Here is a 22,191-nt window from a genome sequence, read left to right as displayed (position 1 = left end):
TTTTTTCTTAGTATTATCATTTTTTATTTTTTGTTTTGATGCTATTGCAGCATTACTATGAGTATTAGTCAGGGTCTTATGCAGAATAATTCAGTCATACAAAGATTAGACTACTGGGATTAGACTACTTATCATCACCTTTCTCCCATACAACGGGCCCTTGCTGGTGATCTAACATTCAGGCTCACCCAGTGTTTTTCTTATCTTCTCACCTTTTTATTCCTTATTTCTACTGCAGGTTTTACAGTCTTATCTCAAATCGCAATTTAGTGTTTTCTCTCTGTTGTCCACTTTCATCTACTTCTAATATCAAGCCTGTGTTGGAGTCACCCATTCAGATCATAGAGGGGGGAGAGGGTGTTGGTCCTCATCTGCTCCATGTCTGCTCCCCACAACTGTTCATCCCTTCCTTCCTGGCAGGCTGTTGCTTTTACGTCAGAACTTGGCTGTTGTGGACTTGCAGGTCTGTTAGTCATTGATCATTTTTAGACAGATGATTAAACCAAACCCAGAAACTCCACACACAAAAAAACACAGAGACTATTGATGTTCTATGTGACCAGATTAGCTGTTTTTATTCATCAAATTCCAGTTAACACCAGACAGAAAGAAATATTGCTGTGATACTGTACATTCTTGTCCTCTTTTATCTGTCTTCGCTTTCATCAGACACACTCGTCCCCTGGTCTCTCGCCTTCTTGTCCTCTCTCCAGCTCTTCATGTTTGTCTCTTTTTTCCCTCTCTCCACAATCTTGTCTTTTAGAGCTCCTCGGAGTGGAAAGCTGAGTGAAAGAGGGGATAATTAGACATTCATCAGTCCCAGCAGTTCATCAATCACAGTTAGAGCAGGTATAAATATTAGGCAGAGGAAGACAAAGACAAAGTACACAGCTCCATGACTCCTGCCAAAGTAGCTACTGATACTCCTGATTCCAGTACAAGAAAGAGTAGTTCTGTCAAGTTTTTACTTGAGTTAAATACATATTATGGAAATGTCACTTTTTGAAGGCTCTTTAACAATTTAGGTGTTTGTCTTGCCTTCCAGCCCCCAAAATGTGAGAATCGACAAATACATCTGTAATTTTCAGGCTCCCTATAGGTTGAAATTCATGTGGTTTTACAAGCTGTTCCCTCGGATGTCTAGCAATGATGTAACTAGTTTTCGAATTTGCACAATCCCACCCCTACCTGGGACCAGTAGAAGGGGATAAATGTGATTATTAAATTAAGTAGTCAAGTTGTTACTGTCCACCACTGATATTAGGTGAGGGGGGATGATAAACATGCCAAACTACTGATTCCTGAAAAAACATGCTCTTCACTTACATAAGACAAAGTTTTTAATGTGAAGGGCAACATTACCAAACCCAGACAGTTCTGAATATGATGCTGGCTGTTTGCAGGAAGGATTTTCTTCTTATCTTTCTCTGTGTCTGCTGTTGTTACGGCCTTGAACTGGAGCGGCTTCTCTCGATCCTGATGCAATAACTCTGACTAAAACGTCTTTCTGCAACTCCCTGTGCTGTGAAATACACAACTTCTCCAGTTCATGTTTTTAATTACAGTTAATTAACTGTACTCTGAATGGATGGGTTGTTTTGATAATTAGATAAAGAAGATAAGATGGCAAGTTTATTTTCTGCCTAATATATTCCCATGACTTTGTGAGTTTAAAAGGCACCATAACTCAGTTAGTTAGTGAGAGATTACATTCTGACAATTCCATCATCACTAACAGCTGCACAGCCTGTGTTATCATGATGAGCACCTCCGGTTAAAACATCTGGTTTTGGCAAATGCATTAGAGGATTGTGACACATCATACTATATTTAAGTTTTGATGCATTTGTACTACATTAGTTGATAATTACGCCGCCTAGATTCACTTTCATTTCATGATTTGGTACATGTAAATGTCATGTTCTGAACAAGATGCTTATGTAGGCGAAGCATAGATGGATCATGAGACAGCAGGGCGTCGAGTGAGTCATCCATGAGGTATAAGCATCTTATTCAAGAATCAAGATATCAGTCTCATCATTAGATGATTGATTAGTGTGAGATGATGTGTTCTTACATGTCAGGGTTTCAGTTAGCTGGTGAATACCTTCCTCCTCATCCTCAGGAGCCACCAAACTGGCAGCAAAGGTCCACAACATCCCCAGCCAATCAGTGCTCTCCTGAGGGACTCCAGCAGGGCCTGATTTAATTGGACGAACAGCACCTGGATAATACAGAATAAATAAGTAGGGCAACAGAATTGAATACATGTATTCTAAAAAGGAGTAGACATACGTATAATCAAATATTTAGGCCTAAGATGTTTTACAACTAGAGGTGAACAAGCAAGTTGGACTGAACATCCAAACCCTGTACCAGCAAATCAGTCTCTAAAACGCACACACACAGTTAACACAAATACAAACAGTGTGTGTATACATACATATTCATGCATGTATATTTTTAAAATATATATGAAATACAAGGTGTTTATGTACTATTTTGTACTATTTTCTTGATCGCATGCAGCTGTACTCTACGTCTCAGTTTGGTCACAGCACAGAGAGATAGAGAGAGGCTGTATTTCATACAGCGTTAAGTTAGTATGAAGGAGTGAGTGTGACTGTGAAATGTGTAACAGCTTGGAAGTTGCTTCTTGCCTCTAGTCTTCAAAACTCTCCTACCGATGGCAGGAGGAGGAGGGAGACCTGTCATGGAGATACATGAACATTAACAGAGACAGCGTCATGTGACGTGCAGAGAAAGAGAGAAAAATTGAAATAAGGGGAATTGGGCAAACAAAGACGAGGAAAATGACACGTAGAAGAATGAAAAATACATGAAGCGATAAAGTCAAACAGAAGAGCAATAATCAGTGGACTACATCTCATTGCATATTCTATATTTTCAATCATTCTAATCCACATACAGCTTTAGGTTTATTCCCACACTACAATAATGCAACCAACATGACGGGGGGAGGATAAACAACATTGCACTTTTCATCATACAGAACATGTTAGGACGAATCGTCAACGATGCAGAGGACATGCTGAGTGAGATCACAGCAAGACACAGCAACAACACACCAGCTTCCCAGTGGCAAAAACAGCCCATACACGATTGACTTATATTTCCATCTAAATTCACCAGAAACACCAGTGAATCAATGGACAGCTGCAGAACTAAACCAGAACAAGAGGATAATAATAAAAAAAATAATGATAAGAAACCTTTGACATGTATTGATAACTTAATAACAACTGTAGACTTGATGATTAATAACAAAGTTCCCCTCATTGCTCTTTATTCATGATTTCATTGGTTAATTAAGAACGAGTGTCTCATAAGACAGAGATTTTTAATAAATCCAGCACTTGTTCATTTTAATGACTTCATAACTGATGTGTGAAACACTGATGATTCACTCACCAATAACGAAGCCATTAATTGTCACTTCCAAAGCCACTGTGTGCTGACTGACGCAGGAGTGTTTTGTATTTTTGCTCACTTCTAACTTTGCACACATATTACTGAACACAGGTGTTGAACATGAGGCAGGAGACAGGTGAAGTCTGGGTTCACCAGCGAACAAAGTCATCGCTGGTAAATGAGGCGTTTTAAAGCCTCGCAGCAAGACAATTATAACAAAAAATGATGATGATTATGTTCAGTTTTAGTCTGTCTTTTGTACTTTGACCCCTCCGTGCTATCCACATCGTCCCCCTGACGGCTCTCAGTGCCTCTGAAACACATTTTCCCTCATTTGCTTTGATGTCTGGCTGTGTCAAAGCTTCCTCAACAGTTCATTAGAAACAAACCCTGCTGCATCTGTTTCATGTCGTATTGACTTACACAAGTGTTTTGATTTTACATTTAGCTGATCCAGCGAGCACACGGCGGGTATGGTGAGATACAGTGTGACTTGTCTCTGTGGGGCTGTGCTGCCCCAAATGTTCAGCTGCTCCTCTGTATCTGTAATAAGCCGGATAATACCTTTACTTTGGTGTAAGCTGAAAATAATGACTCTGTTCTCAGTGTCATGCTCTGGCTGGCTGGTGGCGCTAAAACAAACTATGATGGTATGGCTGTCGCTGCAGTGCAGGTGTTTTGCATTCGTCTCTCTGAGGAACACGTGAATGAGCCACATTGACTGCAGCGACGTCAGTGCTGCTGTTGGCTCTAAAGGGATAAATGCATCGTTTTTGGTTGGTGGATCTCTTTCATTTCCACCTCCCCCAGACTTGAGCCATGTTTCCTGGCCATCTTCAAAAAAAAAACAACTGATTGATTTAATGCAGTGACATTTCTTTGATTGGCACTCCAGACACGGTGCCACAGACACCAGAAATAGAAGGTACCCTCCCCTCCCCCTCCTCCCTCCTCCCTCTCCTCCCAAACCCCCACGTCTGTCTTTTAATTCCTACCATGTCCCTTTTCTTCTCTCTCCGCTCTTTGAATCTATTTTCTCTCACAGTCTTACTTTCATGTTCTCTTCCCATGTCGCTCTTCTTCTCCTTACTTCCTGCCTACCTTTGTTTCTCACTCGGCTGTAGTTTAGCAGCCAGATCAAAATGATAAAACACAAAGAAAAGAGATGAAAAATACAAATTGTGCAGCAGAGATATGAAACAAAAAAAAGAAACCCGAGGGGCTCTGAAAACCCTCTCAGAAGAAAAGAGCATAACGTCGCTGGAATAGACACATCTGAGGTGGATACGGGAAGCTGGAGCCTCCCTCCTTCCTTCTTTCCCTCAGCCCTTCCTTTCTTCCTTAAATCATTTCTCTTACCTCCTTTTTCTGTTTTGTCCAAACATACTCCCTCTCCATCTTTTTTGTCCTCCCCCTCTTTGTTTTAAGGTTTGTTTTTCATCCTTCCTTCTTCCTATCTTCCTTAATTTCCTTCTTTCTCCCTTTCCTCCTCCTCCCATCCTTGCTCTGTTTCCTTCATGCTGCTCTTTCTTTGGTTCTCTCTCTCTTTCTTTCTTTGAACTACAAAATAAATCCTGCATGTTCATCCTGCAACATTTTCCACCTGTCTCCATCTGAGCTTTCTTTTTCACATTTGAGTCTCTCTCTTTCTGTCAGAGAAGAACTAGGGTTTGATAAGTTGACTGATTAAAGTCTGACTGTCTGCAACGCTGCATCCTTGTTTCTCCTCCTCCTTCATTTCTCTGACAACTCTGCATTTTTTGCTGCTGCTTTCTATACAATCTTTTATCTCCTCGGAATGACTGTATTTTATACTCTGTGTCTCTAAGTCAATCTTTTTGTGGTGCAACTCTACCTTACTCTCCTGCTCTCTCTCTATCTCTGCTCTTCTACTACTGGGAGAATTGCATTTCTTCTTTATTGTCCAAAAATGTCTCTTTGCTGTTTCATTTACACACACTGGCCTTTATTGAAATGTCACGGTGGGAGAAAAGACTTGTGATTAAAAATGCAGCCCAGCATTTTGTCACTGTCAACTTGCAAATATTTGCTTCAGGAAATGGAAGAAAACTACAACGTACAGGGGACACTTGCTTTTTATGTGCATTTCCCCCTCACTTCAGGGCTCCGCTTAGCCCCAGGAGAAATGTTTCCTTCACTGCGAGAGAGGATTTTAAACTTTCACTGATAACTCTGCATAAGATGTGGCCGATAAATGAATCACTCTCAGGGACTCGGTATTCTATTTTCTTGGATTATCATGTTAGCCGCATCACCTCAAACTTATTTGTCAGTGTCAGCGGTTGCAAGAAAATACATCTGCAAAATTGCACAAATGATTCAATCTGGAAATCCCTACAGTCTATCCCTACAGGACCAGACAGGGTTTCAGGCCTGTGCTGATCAGCTTGCAGGGTGTTCACCGACTCTCCAACAAGCCATCGTTCCCACCTGCCTCAAAACAGCAACCACCATCCCAGGCTGTCCCCAATCCCTGAGCAGTAAAAGGCCTCCCCTGGATGATTGTTATCAAATTGCCTTTACACCAGTTATACTGAAATGCTTTGAGATACTGATATTACAGCCTCCATCCTCTAAGGCAAACCGATCCACAGAGGACAAAGTCTCACCGGCTTTCCACACAGCTCTCGATCCTACCACCTATGTCAGGATGTTAATCGTAGACTTCAGCTCTGCTCTCCATAAACCCAAACAAGCTTACAAACAAACTACTCGCACTGGGAACCTCTGGCACTGTGGATTAAAAGACTTCTTGACCAACCGACCCCAGCATGTGTTCACTCTGGTCCTTTACTCCCTGTTTACTCACGACTGCAATGCCACTCACAGCTCCAATGCTCTGTTTAAGTTCACAGAAGACACAACCATCCTGGGGCTGATCACTGACAGTGATGGAGTGATGGAGGTCCACAGGCGCATGACGTCTGTCCGATTACCCATTTCTCCGACCATACATTTCTTTATTTTTGCGTCCATTAGTCCGACCTCCCATTTCTCTGACTTAAGTAGCCCTAACACTTAACCTTACCCTAAACCTAACCTTAACCTTCGTCTTGTGTTTTTTACTGCCATCTATGGTGTTTCGGGTCAGTTTTGACCCGTATTTTAAATCAGCTGTAAAATACACTAAATAATTTTTATTTTCATCCAATTTGTATTTCTTCTCTTGGTTACATTGTTAGGCTTCCTTATCCATTTGGGTGTGGGCCCCTGGGCCTTTTTTGTCAGTATGACCCTTGGCTTCAATTGAACCTTAATTCCTATTGTCAGCTTTCTGCTACCATCTATGGTGTTCGGGTCAGTTTTGACCCAAGTCTTCAATCAGCTGTAAAACACACTAAAAACAATTATTTATCATCCCATTTGTTTCTCATCTCTTGGTTACATTGTTAAGCTTCCTTATCCATGAAAAGGTTTGTACTTATGATTTCAGTTTTAACTGTAATTATTGTTCTTATCGTTATAATCGGGTCAAAATTGACCCGAACACCACAAATGTAACAATTTTCACCAGAGCATTTTAGAACTTTGTGAAAAAAAAAATGTTTTATTTTGTTTAAATAGAGGTTCCTGACAAAGTCAAAAAGTCTTAACACTGTAGAATGGGTAGTCGGAGAAATGAGCCGTCTGACTTTTGGGCAGTCGGACTGATGTATGCTCCCCGAGGTCCACACGCTCTCAGTCTGGTGCCAGGGCAATGACCTGATCCTAAATACCAGAAATCAAAGGAAATTGTCAGTGACGTCTGGAAAAAGAACATGGACAAATCATCCACGTCAGAGCATCAATGATGAGGAGAGGGTACCAAAACTTCAAATTTTTGGGGGTCTTCATCAAGGATGATCTGACCCAGAGCCTCACACCTCATGACAAAGGTCCCTAAAGCACAGCAGGCTGCCCAAAAGCTGAACGTTTACCACTGCACCACTGAGTCCACCCTGCTGTACATTGAGGTAATCCAGTTGCACTAGTACAGACAGAAGGAACCTGCAGCGCGTAATCAAAGCGGTCTACAATTGATCATGAGGTCTCCTCTACCCAAGCTGAAGGACGTCCACTCAACTACACAGACAGCATCCTCAGAGACCCCACCCAAAGCTGCCTTCATCAGCTCTTGTTAACATTTCTTTGTTTTCGACATTCTGTGTTATAAACTGTTTTCTATTGCACGTCTGTCCTTCCTGGGTGAGGGATCCCTCCTCTGTTGCTCACCCTGAGGTTTCTCCGATTTTTCCCTGTTAAAAGGGTTTTCCATGGAGTTTTTCCTCAGTGGATGTGAGGGTCTGAGGGCAGAGGATGTTGTTATGATGCCATGTAAAGCCCTTTGGGACAAACTGTTTGTAAAAACGGGCTATACAAATAAAATTGCCTTGCCTTGCCACCCAGGACAGCCACTCTTCTCCTCTCTCCCCTCTGGCAGACCTAGGACCACCGTACACAAAAAACACACCAAGTTTTTCCCTCAGGTGGTGGACTACCTTCTTAAGCTTTAACTCCCAGGAATATGCAGTAGGAAGTGCAATATTTTTTATAATAAGGATTATTTATTAATTCAGACTATTTTAACGTTATTTTAATACACTTAATTTTAAGGTTAATTTACTACACTTTGTAACAAATACATCACATCATTTATAGAAATAATAAATGTGTAGAAACAAATGCTGCTATAAATTTCGTTGTGTTCTTCGACCAGTGCAATGACAATAAGAGTCTGGCACATTCACTGCTCATTGTCATGAGACACAATTGTCATACCCAGTAGATGTCTATTTTAAGCCACTGTATCACACAACTTGTTTGTTACTGAGAGCTGTTAGCAGGTCCACAGGGGAACAGAGACATGCATTGCATGCATTACCACAACAGTAATGCAGCACACCCACTTTAATGGCTGGTGACGAAGGTACAAAAGATCACTGGGTGCTTTGATCATGACTGTAATGCTGTGGGCCATTTGTGCAGCAGGTTATCATGACCCATAGTTACATTTTGTTGTTAGGCAAAATCAAATGGCTGTAGAGTTTGTGAAACTGACAGATCATTTCATTACAATTATGAATTGTAATCTTGGCCCTCCCAGTCACCAGCTGTACACCAACATGGTGTTTTGGACCATTGTGACAAACTCTCCACTTATCATAAAAACACCAAATGAGGGGAAATTGTTTTGAGGAATGTTGTTGGAAAACATCCAAAGACTTGTTGGATCAAAGCACTGAGGCTGTTCTGGAGGCTTGTGGTGGCCAAACACCTTTATAGTCTTAATGATGTTTTTCCATTAATTTGCCATCCCTCTGTAGCCGAGAGGCTGTTTGTAGCCGACAGAGGACCAGAAAAAGAATGTGTTGCAGTGAAAAAGTAAATTAAGAAAAGCTTTATATCAGGAAGCATTTCTCAAAGGGCAAATCAACATTGAATCACTTACTCCAGCGCAGCTGGTGAGCCGGTCCCACCAAGGTCAAGAATGGCTTCTCATGCTGAGAACAGTGAATTACTGCAAGAGTCAGGTCAACTTAATGTCTCTTAAATACAAAACGCAACAGAAACACCTAATCAATCAATCGACTCCAGTGGAGTCACATGACCTATGTGAACATCGACATGTGAATTTGTGGTGTCGACTAAAAGCAAACCTCAGGAAGAGCAACAATGCACAGCTGTGTTGAGCCTTTTATTCAGTAGAACCTGCTGGACAAATGGCTTGCAGCCAGCTATGAGACAGGACTTTGAGGGGAAAAACTGTGTAACCCTGCTGTCTCGTTAGCAACTCAGCTAACAAGATGGCTAACTGACAGTTAGCCAGCTTGTTAGGGTGAGAAGGAACTGCCAGCAGGGAGTAAACAGCACAACAGGCTACAGAGTAAATAGGAAGATGTGACTGGGCAAGGTTTTCTTTGAGAAAGATTTACTAGAATACATACTGTAAAACTGTCCAATCTGAGTCGATGTGCTGCTCTTGTCATTTGAAACTTTCAGGCCCATCAATGGTTTCCTAAGTCACAGCAGAAGTTAAGCCTTTGACAGCTGGTAGCAGGACACTCATAGCAGGTTTGAACAAACGAGAGTGCTATCATCAGTCCTGATTTAGTGTTGATTTACCCCTGAGAAAAACAAATAGAGAGCTTCAACATTTGAAATGCATCTCCAAAGATCATGGGGGACGCTGTCGCAGGTGTTAGCACGGGCAAGCAGCGCAGTTCAACTGTTAGTGGTTTGGTTGATTGGTTGTTTTTACCAGAAGATAAACACACGGGGTCGTCACAGTATGATGTGTACTCTTTGGATGGGATGGCAGGTGATTGACCGCATGAGGATGGAGAAGAGGTGAAGGGGTGCAGGTGGAGGGGAGGGGGTGAAGAGAGGAGGAGAAGTGTTAAACATGAATGTGTTGGATGTGTGAGGCAGGTCTATCCTTACACTGTAGGATAGTCCCAATTCATGTGGATGTGTAGTTGTGGGAGTGGTGAGTGATAAAGAACAGATATGAGCAGAACTGACAGAAAGGTCATTATTACAGTAAATTAACTGAGCACTAAAATACACCAGCTCTGTGACAAAATCAAAGTGATTGATTTTCTTTTTTGCGGCTGGAAGATCGGAGGCAGTTTGACCTTTGTGTGTCAGATCTATTTAGATCACTACAGTGCATGCTGGTTTACTGTTACACTTATGTCTTGCTTTACGTTTATTTTTATAGGTCCAAAAAGTTGTGAGCAATAGAGCTTGTTACAGGAAACATGGAAGCCTAATTTAAACCAAAACTGATCTCAGGAAATTCTCTCTAATCTCAAACACCTGTCTGTAAACTAATTTCACATATTTGCATCTTCAGCTGACCTCAATGACAAAACTGTATCAAGTTGCTGACTAAAAACATTCACAAGGTTAATTTAAGAGTTAATCGATTGGGAGTGTAATATTGTGCCAACATTGTTCTGAAGGAGATACATGAATTCAATCAAAAGATGCTGTAGAAACACTGCAACCTACTGTCCTTTGATTTTCTGCTAAAGGAGTTATTTGTGAGTTTTGCTGTTGCTACAGAGACAAATTTAACATTCACAAGAGCTTCAGGGTGCTTTCACACAGGCAGTGTTTAGGTTGACCCAGTTGAACTTTGGGCCCAAGTGCGGTGTGTGTGTTCCGCACCAACTGCCCAGTAAGTTTAAGCTAAAAAGGCTCCTGTAGCTCCTGCAACCAGCGCTACAAATAAACTGTGTACTTGTGTACTGCATTACGTGCGTCTCCATTTGTTAAAATTTAGCATTACTTCTCAGAGTTTCATTTTTACAATCAGGACTCATGTAAATATGACGTAACCACATGTCTTTTTACAGCCAGTCATCATGGAAACATAACACTCTGCCAGTGGTGCACAGAGAGGTTACAATACAACTCCTAAGAAGACCTACTTTTTCAGCACAGACTGGACACTACAGTGACTCGGTATTGGAAATTGACTACACAGTCAAGGCTAACTGGTTAGCATGCTAACGTCAGTAGAAGAAAAAAGTGATAGAAACAGTAAATGAGGTTAAATGCTGTTTCAACACAGACATTGCCTATGTAGCAATAAACTTACAAATAGTTCCACTAAAGACCTGATTTTGTGAACTGTTGTCAGAGCTAACTTTTACTGAACAATACCCTGCTGTATTCAAGTCTGACATCTGAATTGCATTGTACTGTGTGGACAATGTTAAAGGATAGCCTATACTCATTTTATTTCTCAAGTCTGTCTTCAAATGAATGTTTGCTATCCTGTAGGCTACATTGAAAGACGTGGTGTATGACTCCTCCAGTCCAACCCTTGAAACTACACCACCACTATAAATCATCAACTTTAAGTCAGCTATGGGAACATTAATATATACACTAATATTTTGATCCTATAGCTCAATAAAGCAATAGATAAATTGAAACTGGCATTCAAATATACAGGAATAATCTCAATGCAGCTCGTTGTCTGAATAATTAAAATACAGAAGAAAATCCGAAGTGTCTGTGTTTAGAAGAATAAAACAATGAGCTGCAGTAGCTACAGCAGGGAGGATTTTGAGAATGCCGCTGTTGCTCTTTCTTTGTCATCTTGTTATGCAGCACACAGACGTTCCTCATTATCTCCAGATATAACTTAATGGGTTTGTAGAGCTTTGTAAGCCTGATCATAGTGCCAGTGAGCAGACAGTCTTAAGCAGAGCTGAACATGTTTGAAGGGGAGATCTTGACAGCTGCATTTACTTTAATCAATCAGTATCCCACTTGCAATCTCAGGGAAATTCATTTTCTGTTATCTCATGACAATGAAGTAATTAAAGCGTGATCACAAAAATGAAATTTGATCACTCAAGACAATTAAGTCATGGACTGGAGATAGGATTAAAAATATATAAGGAAATAAAGTCGCTCTCAGATTCTGTTGAGCAGCGGCAGTTAATGTACAGAATTTTAAAGAAGTCCACACTAGAGAAATAATCTAACTTGAAAGTAGGCTACTTAATGCTTTAATCAAAATGAGGACTGATTAATCCTTGTGACTGTGTTCTTAGTATGCACGTTAACACTAGGAAGTGCCCTTTTAATCTATTCTTTAAGTGCATGAAAATGAAGAGGAGTGGAAGGATCTCAGCATGTACACAGCTGTATTACTACACTGGTACATACACTGTCAAATGTTAGACTGAATGTGTGAGTGTGAGAAAATGCGCTCATAAAGACTGTGTGCCATTTTCAAAACATTCGGTGCGTGTCCTGTAATTTGACACACGGACGTTGTTGAAAATGACGACCTTCATGAGAGCACGTCCACTTTTGAAGTCTGCTTCAAAAATGTCTGAAAGCCTGTTGAACAATGGCTCAGATGAAATATGGATGTGTGAATGAAATGTGAAAATGGGTAATGCATGAGTGGAGGGAAAATGTCATTAGGATATTGAAAATATATTATAATCACATTTTTATGGAATTATAATCATTGTGAATGGTAACAATGGTCATAATACAAACATAGTGCAATAAAATATTGAATTCTCGTTACCTGCTAGAGTCTTATAATCAAGCAGATCAAACAGAACAATGGCTACGCCTGACCACGTGAGGATCAGAGCTACCACCAGCAGCCAGGCCATCGGTGAACTAAAGGTTAAAATGACATCATCCAAAAATGTCCTCCCATTGCGATGTGCCGAAGGGACGGCCTCGTCTCCGTTGGTCTGACTGCTCATTGTTGAGGAGAACTGGGGACAGGGGGATGAAGAGAGGGAGTAAGACAAGGAAGACAAGATATATGCAAAGAAATGCTTTCTAATGTTCAACAAAATAAAATGCAGAGCTACATCAAGTTTTTATCATGACAGTTTTTGAAAAATAAAAGCTGTTTTACATACTAAGTTAGTGATCTAGAGCAGTGATTCACAACCAGGGAGCACATTGCAGGAGGTACGTGGACACATTAAATAATCTATTTCTGAGACGATAACTATTCCCAGTCATTTCATAAGCCCATTACTAAAATGGTATGTGCATACAACTAGTTCACCATGGGACACAATAACCTGTGGCACAACTCTGTGAAGACATGCTGCCAAGGCCACGGTAAACACTGATAACTGGCTTAAACATCCAGTGTTGCTCCGGACACAGGGAGGGGGTACAGGGAGCTGAATGTCATATTCTTGTTCATTTTTATGTTCAATTTGAGTTAAAAGAACAAAAATGAAGGATAATTATTGTTTAAACCAACACTAAGGAACTTTTCAACCTTCATAAAATATTTTCATAACTTTTGTGATGATACATCGACTTACAACAAGTTGAATGACACCTCTGTCATGGCCTGAGGGGGTCTGTACTATCTCTTTCTCTGGCACTAAGCAGCTTTGAGGAGCATGGTAGGAACCCTGCTCTCACTTAAGTTTCACTTTCACTTTTGCGAGTCACAACAAGGAGGGAACAGGCAAAATGGCACTTTAGCAATGGATTATGTTTGTGTTTTCACTTTGAAATGATCCACTGGAAACAGAAACTTAGTTTTGATGTCTTCTGTTAATTTTAATGCAGGATATTTACAGGGCTTCACGCTAGTGTTCATGGGAAATGGAGTCTTTCTTCAGGCAAAACACTACCGCTTTGGTCCACAGGCACCGCCAAACTCAACCAAAACTGAAAGTTCTTTAGTACTGCTTTAAAATATGATCCTCCATACAGTAAGTGTAAAATGTCCTTGTACAAATTAAAGCGACAAACTAAAATGATTTCATCAATGATCATTTCATAATTAGTGGTGTTACATTTTATATGACCAGTTTTGGAGAATGATGAACACATATATGAATTCGAATACGAATACGAATAACTTTATTAATCCCCAAAGGGAAATTAATTTGTCTTTCAAGCTCATCGACCATTTGCAGAAGGATAAATAAAGCCTGATTGCTGAAGGTACAAAGGAGCTTCTTTCTCCGCCCTGCAGCGAAGGGAGAGGAGCTGCTTTCCTGGTCCATCAAGGTGTTATGAAGTGGATGATCCGAGTTGTTCAGAACGGCCTCCACCACCCTCAGTGCACATCTCTCCACCACATCCTCCAGTGAGTCCATCAGGGAAACATGACTGAAGTGCCTCAGGATGTTTGGCCTGTATCCTAACAACGACTTCATGGAGAACTTTACAAGGAACTTCAGCAGCAGCCGTTGGCAGGATGTACACAAGAATTATTATGATTTGAAAAAATGTCTACTTTCTGAGTCTTCACCAATATCTCCAGCTCATCATCACTGTTGTTGGGCAGAGACTTGACATTTCCCATAAGGACCCAGTTCATCTCCACTTCCAGGCTTTTAACCTTTGCACCACCGGCATCCGGCATGGCAACCACGAAAGCACCTCTTCATCTCAGCTGGAACAGGGTGGCGTCCTCAGTGAAAGAAGCTCTTCTTCGGAAGAATCTCCTCTCCCACAGAAGTATCCATCAGTTGTTGACAAAATACGACAAAAAACATACAAAAACACAACAAAAATGAAGCAGAGGTTGAGTAAAAACTCAGAGCGCATGTTCTGGAATGTATGCAAGACAAAAGCAGTTGTCTTGTGTACAACCACTGATCTTGAGCACCACCCACACCTGTAGTTTATAATACCGTCTACCTTTTTTATATTCTACACCTGCAAGCCCAAGGTTTTTTTTCTTAGACTGTGAACAGCTCCTCCAGCAGCCATGTCTCCTCAGATTTATGTTTATGTGCTAATCTGCAAAAGCAAATATGTTTTGAAGGAAACATAATGCTGCCCAAATACACTGTGTTTATTTTTTCTTATTAACAATTGCCCCGTTTACATGAGAGGGTTAATTCCGAATTAAAATCATTTAATTCTGAATTAAAGTTAATTCCGCTTTAAAAAGATCATGTAAACACTTAATTCTGAGTGAAAATATAATTCGGATTTAAACTTAATTCCGAATTAAGTGGGTGGTTTATTCCTATTTTAAAGCGGAATTAATTAATTCCTCTATCATGTAAACGTTTATTCTTTTTAAAATTAATTCCGGTCGTTCTGCGCATGCGTATTAACTGACTCGCCGCTCTGTGTGTGTGTTGCGGTGATAATTTAACCGTGAAAAGTAGGTTACAACACACACAACATAACGTTACAGCCGCAGTGTTGTGAGTGAATCATGTCGGGACAACCAGGCTTCATGAACCCTCTTCACAGACCCCGGTGCCCGGCCGCCGGTGGCTCACACACCGGGGAAGGCGATCCGGGCAGTGAGGGTGTGTGAGCCCGGCGCTGCCGGCGCTGGGGGCGGCCGGGCGGGGAAGGAGCTTCGCCTTCCCCGCCGTAGCAGTAGCGGCGGCGGGTGCGGCCAGGCTCACACACTCAGGGAAGGGAAGGCCATCCTGGCAGTTAAGAGGAGAAACTTTCTGCTTCTAAGTTGTTGTTAAGTTTAGGAGCAGCGGAGCGGCTCGCGGCTGCAGCTCTGTTCACTTCACACACTGAGAATGGAGTTTGTTTTCTTCCGGTAGACGTAAATTGCACGTGTACCCTCTGTCCAATCAGAACGCTTCCCGACCTCCAGACGTTGAGCGGAATTAAATAAAGGCGATTTAACGTGTTTTCCATGTAAACCCTAATTCGGAATTATTATGTCCATGTAAACTCAAAGGAAAATATTTTAATTCCGAACTATTTAAAGCGGAATTAATTAATTCCGCTTTAAAAACATCATGTAAACGTGGTAATTGAATGGTAAATCGACTGCAATTTTATGGCACTTCCTCTGATGGTCTAACCGTCAGAGCCTTTTATGGTAGAAACCACATTACAGCGCTTCCTTCTACACATAGCACTTCTTCACCATACATTCACACACCACTGTGAACTGGAGGCGGTGCAGTCAAACCACAACCTTCTGATTACTGACCAGCTCCTGAGCCAGCTGCCCACAATAAGGAAACTCTGTAAAATGACACATCTTGTATGTCACAAAATGCTACTGTATCAGTAAATTTAGGAATGATGCATTTAATTTTCTTATTCACATTCACAGAAAAAAAAAAAAATCCACTCACAGCAGCCACAGCAAAGCAGGATTTTACTTTTAACGGTTGCGTTTAAACTCTCACAGCACTTAACATTAACACTGAAAGATTGTGATGGGTTTGATAGTGAAAAATTCCACAGATAGTTGAAGCACCAGGCATGATGTATTCATTGTATTAACATTTGAAATGAAAACATTTAAACTATAGTACTCCACTAACCTTAGCAAAGTGCTTTTGGTGGCTATACCGTTTCCACACAGGACTGCAGACACAAACATTAACCTCCAAGGTCAAAGTCTCTGTACACCTGCCCTCTGCCACAGCCATCCACCACTGGCCTGCATGTGGCACAGAAATGTGGCACTCACTTCTCTCTCTCAAAAAAAACCTTGCCTGCATGTGAACTAAATCCATGCAGCAATAACGTTTCCCATCACAACATAATGGGGAAAATAAATTAGAGCTGCAGAAGAAGATTAGACATCTTTTTTCTCAGGGTGAGAAGTAGTCACCGTGACGACTATAAGCTCACCTTCATGTGCACAGTTTTTGCAATACCTCTTTGAGGTTCACAGTGATTTATGTATGTGTGTGCCCATCATCTTTTGATACGGTGCCCTTTTACCTTTAACATCATCTCGTCCCTGCACACTAAAAGCTCCTGGGTCTAAAATGACCCATAATGGATTATTTTTGACCCAACTCCTGGGTTAAAAAAGGGACCAACTACTTTCTGGGTTATTTCAACACAGAAAATTGTGTAAGCCTATTCTTTTTGACCAAAATTTTGGGTTACATACTTGACCATTAGAGCCATAATGGTCCCAACATTTGGGTTGAATAATGTGTCCACAGCAAGATTTGCCCCTTCAATCCTCTGATGAACACTCTCTACACTCTGAGCCACTGCCATTTCAATGCAGAGCTTGGATTTCTATTGACTTCACCTTATTTCAGTAAATAAAACTTTGCCTTACATTATATTTATCGTCAATTAAAGCTGTTAGTTCTGCCTGCACAAACAGCTTGAACTGGTCCTGCTCTGTGTCTCTATTGTCTGGACTGATCACTGGAGACTCTAGAGGTAAAAGTCCTCCTGTAACACTCTTGCAGAAGAAAGAACCAAGGAAACACTATAACAGCTGGCAAAGATAACTCATTTACTTGTCCAGCCCAACTCATACACAGGTAGGCAGGTAGGCAAACACTGGGTGTGTGATTGTTCATATTATAAATGTGTTTATAACCCAGAAAATCAGTTAATCTTTGAAAAATAACTCATCATTTTAACCCAACACAGGCAACCCAGAAATTGGGTTAAAGAGATAACCCAAGAGTTTTTAGTGTGTAACCCAGAAATGATAAACAACCCAAACAACCCAAGAACTGTCTTAAAATATATAACCCAGAAAAAATGTTAAATAACCCATAATTTTAACCCAACAAAACTAACCCAGAAATTGGGTTAAAGAAATAACCCAGGATTATACACAGATACACACAACAGTACTTTCTTTGGAACCATTTATCACTGATATCTCTGGTGGAATTTGTTTTGAGCTCTGAAACAATGCTTACTGTAACAGCAACAAGTTGTCTGGTACCATGAGGACAAATTAAGAAACCATCAGCATTAAAACCAACCTCCCACAACCATTCACGCTAACTAGAGAAACCCTGGAGTATTGGGGCAGTGGAAGGTTCATGCTGCCTTCAGGTCTTTTATGCCATTAATTCACCACTGAGCCCAATTTGTGTAACTCTAATCTGTGCATTATATGATAATAAAATACCTCAGACAGGTTTGTCTTTCGCATTCATTTTACCAGTTCTTTGGATAGCTGCACACATCAGCTGTATATTCTCACGGATGCCAGTTAATCATTCAAGTGTGTTCAGTTTTTTCTTGTCAGATGATGAGAATGGAGGATGTGGAGAGAAGAGATCAGCAGGAGAGTTGGAGGGAGAGAGAGAAAGACAGCCAGAGATTACCCGAGGTGACGAGGAGATTAAATTCCATCTCACTTTGACAAATGACTTCTCTAAAGAAAGTTTCATCACTGTACGGCAGTGGGGCTGTGCTCCGTAACATGATTACGTGCCCGCGTTCGTTCGGTTGTTTGTGTTCATTACGTGGCGTGGTGTGATGGAACGCCTGAAATGATTTATTTTTCCCTCTGTTTCGCTGCCTGCCTCTCACGCATCTTATCTGCACAAGTAAAGAGATATATTTACCCTGCTGTGGAGCGCTGAATTAAAACAGGAATGACTCATTTGGAAAGAAATATGTCCTTTTTAAGACTATTAATGAGGCCCTGAGGGATGCAGACCCACCAGAGTCCTGTGTGCGCTGCAATGGTCCAGCTGAAGCACTTAACCCCATTCATTATGACAGGCTGCTTGACAGAATTAGGCGGTGGTTTGGACTCTAATGGTCCTTGTCTCCGCTGCCAATTAATGGAAACTCAGCATAGATTGGTGACATTGTTCCTCTGACTCCTCATTATATATATAAAAAAAAAACTCAAGGTATTCCGACTTCATTTTTTTACTCACTATATAAACTTCAGCTTGTGAGTGAACCCAATCACTTGATCAAATTGACCTTATTTCAACCTACTGGAGCCTGTACACCCAAAATAAGGTGTACCGGGCTGTAGATTATTACTAAGTAATATATCTGTATCTGTCTGTCCGTCCGTCCTCTATCTATCTATCTATCTATCTATCTATCTATCTATCTATCTATCTATCTATCTATCTATCTATCTATCTATCTATCTATCTATCTATCTATCTATCTATCTATCTATCTATCTATCTAATTGACCATATTTCAGCCTACTGGAGCCTGTACAGCCAAAATAAGGTGTACCGGACTGTAGACTATTACTAAGTAACGTAGAGTAGAGAAGAGTAGAGAATACTTTATTCATCCCTAGCAGGGAAATTCAAGTTAGTCCAGTAGCTCACACAACAATGACAAAAAAGATGAACACAAAAAACATTTTAACAAGTGTTATATAAAACGATTGCAGCAGGAACAAACGTCTGTCTGTCTGTCTGTCTGTCTGTCTGTCTGTCTGTCTGTCTGTCTGTCTGTCTGTCTGTCTGTCTGTCTGTCTGTCTGTCTGTGGCACCCAGGATGCTTGTACTGTATAATGTGAAGATTGATGTGTTTTGATTCAGGAGCTGGTCTCAGACTGACCTTTCTGTCGCTGTATTCAGATAACAAACTACAAGATCAATTTAACATAATTCTGTGCAGAGAGACCCAAATGTGCATTTGTGTGTCTTGACTCAAGAAAGCCAACCATTGATCGGATGAAACAACAACATGGTGCATGTGTGTGTGTGTGTGTGTGTGTGTGTGTGTGTCAGTTCAGAGGCACAGCCAAGAGTGTTTCTGTGCGCATGTGATATAAAAGCCATTGATCTAGTGAAGCCCTGGCAACGGCGGGTCAGACCGGCGTATTGATCCATAGCAGGTAAAACAGTCACGATGTTGCAATGACAGACGGCTGGGGCACAGTGGAAATGTCCCACAGCACATAGCATGCACTGTCCAATCACACACTTCACTATTCACCAGCAAACCACATACAGTCTGGTTATGTCAGAGAGTCCCAAACATTTCTACCTTACAGTACATGCCCGTGCTCTTTTCCAAACCAGATGACCCAGCCCACCTGTTGTCACCACCAAGTGCTGAGCCGATCTTAACACACATACACACACACACACACACACACACACACACACACACACACACACACACACACACACACACACACACACACACACAAGGACAACAACTGCTGCTGTCTCCTCCTCCTCCATGCCAGAGGAATGAACAGAATTAGAACGATGTGGGTGAAGGCTGTGAACCGGCATTAGAGGGCAAACGGAAGGTGACAAAGGCACGGTCAAGAGAGTGAACCATATAATGCATCCCACTATGTCAGGAGCATAGCAACTATCTGAACACAGAGATGGTGCTGCTTATAATGCATCCTTGTTGGATACCATCACCACTAGTTAAATTAAGTTAAATTCTGATGGACTTTTCTTGATTCACTGCGATTCAGTGGGAAATTGCACTTAACATTTACCTGATCGCTACAGTTTACAGTTACAGTTCAGATACATCAATAATTACTACATCCAAATATAAATAGTAGGTTTATGAAATTGAGCTTCACACTATATTATAACCTCACTCTATATTGGCTGTTTTATTAGCCATTAAAAGGCTGTTTTTTTACCTGATAATACTTCTGTACTCTCACCAGTATTTAGCCAAGTATTTCTAATATGTTACTGCTGCAGGCTCTGGACATGCTCAGTGGGTGGGGACAGATGTCACTGTTTTGGTAGGAGCACTAGTTGTGACATTGACTCAGGGAAAACAACATACAGTAGGACACAAAGAAACAAAAACACAAGCCCTTTTCTTGTTACAGAATAATCTGATCAAAGTCGTTGTCAGGATTCAGTAAGTTTTTTTGTATGAAGCGCAACTTACGTATATGCACATCGTTTACATGTTAGCTATTCCTCTTGGTTACATTTTACCAATTACCTGATGACAGTCAGACACAAAAGAGAAAAAAAGGAGATAAAAGAGATAGTTGATCATCCCAACATCAGAGCCAATATGTTCAAATGCAGCTGTTCCCGACCTGGGGGTTGAGACGGCTGCAGAATCCCAAGACACATCGGAGAGATCCCAATGAGATATGAGTTAAAGATAGATTTTTTTTTTCCCTCTGAAATTCTGGATACTTTCAACTCTTCAGGCTTCCAAAAATCATGGGGGACAAAGAAATATTGCTTCATTTTAAAGGCTTATGATCCAAAAAGGAGTCACTAGTGAGTCTGTGCCGGGGCCCCTAGGTAAAATGTTGCTCTAACAATCAATTTGAACTGATAATTGATTATTCATTTCTTAATTGGAACTGAGTTTTGTGTCAAATCCTGAGATGACAGCAGTCACCTATTTGAAGAAGGATAAAAAGTGCAGTTTTATAGCTGTGCCTGCTGCTGCAAAAGGTAACAGAGCACAGTGTGGCATTTATTCATGAAGGTAAAAAATATGAATTTTAAAGTTTCTTTCTCTCACTTTAACATTTCACCGTAACATGGAGGAAATGATGAGATATTAATGAGAGCTATAGCTCATGCTGAAGCCTATACTGTATGTAGTGTAGATTATAGTAGTCATTATTGTTGTTTTTTGACCAGAGCATTAATGCTGTTCTTCACCGCAGGTATTTTAAATGACAGGGAATAAGAGCAACTGAGGAATGGTCACTGACCTCCTGCATTCAGTAACATCAGCGTCAGATCATTATTATAAAGTTCAGCCAGAGTGAAATGGATTTCTACCGTACCTTGGACTTGCTGGATGTTTAGTGATAACCTTCAGTCCGCAAAAGGCTCTGGGAAATGCTGTGTTACCATAGAAACAAGCATGTAACTCCTTCCGTAAATCCTCTTTGGCCCCAGTTGAACGTGAGAAAAAATAATGGAGGTAACACTCAAATCCTCCAGCACAAAACCAGATCACACTGGAGTCTAAAAATACAGCAAAGAGTTCCCAACAGCAGAAAATGGATGGAAATCCAGTGAAAATTTTCTTTGAGTTTACGTTGTAATATTTTCTGAATTGTTCTTAAAGGTTTGCACATTTATGTCCAGGGAATTCTTGAGCCAAAGTTTCTGAGATTCTGTTTCTAGCTGGTGAAGTGGCTGGAGAGAGTGAGGCACAGAAGGAGAGACGGAAGGGGTTGACCCACCGGGAGTCACCCTGCCCCCTCTGAGGGTCCAAAATAGAGAGATAAAGAAATGGAAGGAGGGGGGAGAGAGAGCAAGAGAAGCTGAGATTTCAAAGGGAGACAGTGAGCGAGGAGAGAACGGAGAGGACGAGGACAGACGATCAAGGGATGGAGAGGAGGGAGAGAATAAAGTGATGAGATGAAGGTCTAAAAGTCTCCTGTACGTGAAACACATAGCTTATTAATCATGTTATAATAATGTGGGCAGAGCCAGCTAACAGCTGCGCTTCCTCCTCTCAGAGGCCCACTGCTCTATTCATGACCTCACCTCCACTGACCTCTGCACAATACCAACCCCCCGACACCTGGGATGTGAATCAAGAACTTTCACTAATTCATCATTCAGTTAATTACGTTCA

The 22,191-nt window shown here is 41.1% G+C and overlaps 1 protein-coding gene across 2 annotated transcripts; it reads right to left on the bottom strand.

Annotated features, from left to right (window-relative positions):
* Nucleotides 1–543: 543 nt before the first annotated feature.
* Nucleotides 544–21,789, bottom strand: trdn (triadin). Of its 2 annotated transcripts, XM_085770258.1 has the most exons (6): nt 21,389–21,789; nt 12,494–12,692; nt 9,692–9,733; nt 2,661–2,708; nt 2,078–2,224; nt 544–782 (listed from the first exon to the last, which is right to left on the bottom strand). In XM_085770258.1, exons 2-6 carry the CDS (start codon nt 12,678–12,680, stop codon nt 760–762), a joined length of 447 nt encoding a protein of 148 aa, XP_085626384.1. In that variant the 5' UTR covers nt 12,681–12,692; nt 21,389–21,789; the 3' UTR covers nt 544–759. The 2 variants fall into 2 exon arrangements, with proteins under 2 accessions (XP_085626384.1, XP_085626383.1); XM_085770257.1 differs by lacking the exon at nt 9,692–9,733 and having other exon boundaries at nt 21,389–21,780.
* Between the last annotated feature and the right edge of the window lie 402 nt (nt 21,790–22,191).

The sequence above is a fragment of the Trachurus japonicus genome, chromosome 24, assembly GCF_045865225.1.
Source record: "Trachurus japonicus isolate A0001 chromosome 24, Traja_1.0".
Taxonomy (NCBI): Eukaryota; Metazoa; Chordata; class Actinopteri; order Carangiformes; family Carangidae; genus Trachurus; species Trachurus japonicus.
This window is presented reverse-complemented; position numbering and strand designations above follow the sequence as displayed.

Coding starts and splice junctions, on each gene's coding strand:
- trdn (XM_085770258.1), bottom strand. CDS start 12,680: ATGAGCAGTCAGACCAACGGAGACGAGGCCGTCCCTTCGGCACATCGC. Junction 2,709..9,691: donor CCCCGTGTGTTTATCTTCTG/GTAAAAACAACC, acceptor TCTCCATGACAG/GTCTCCCTCCTCCTCCTGCC. Junction 783..2,077: donor GCTAACTGAAACCCTGACAT/GTAAGAACACAT, acceptor TCTTTCACTCAG/CTTTCCACTCCGAGGAGCTC.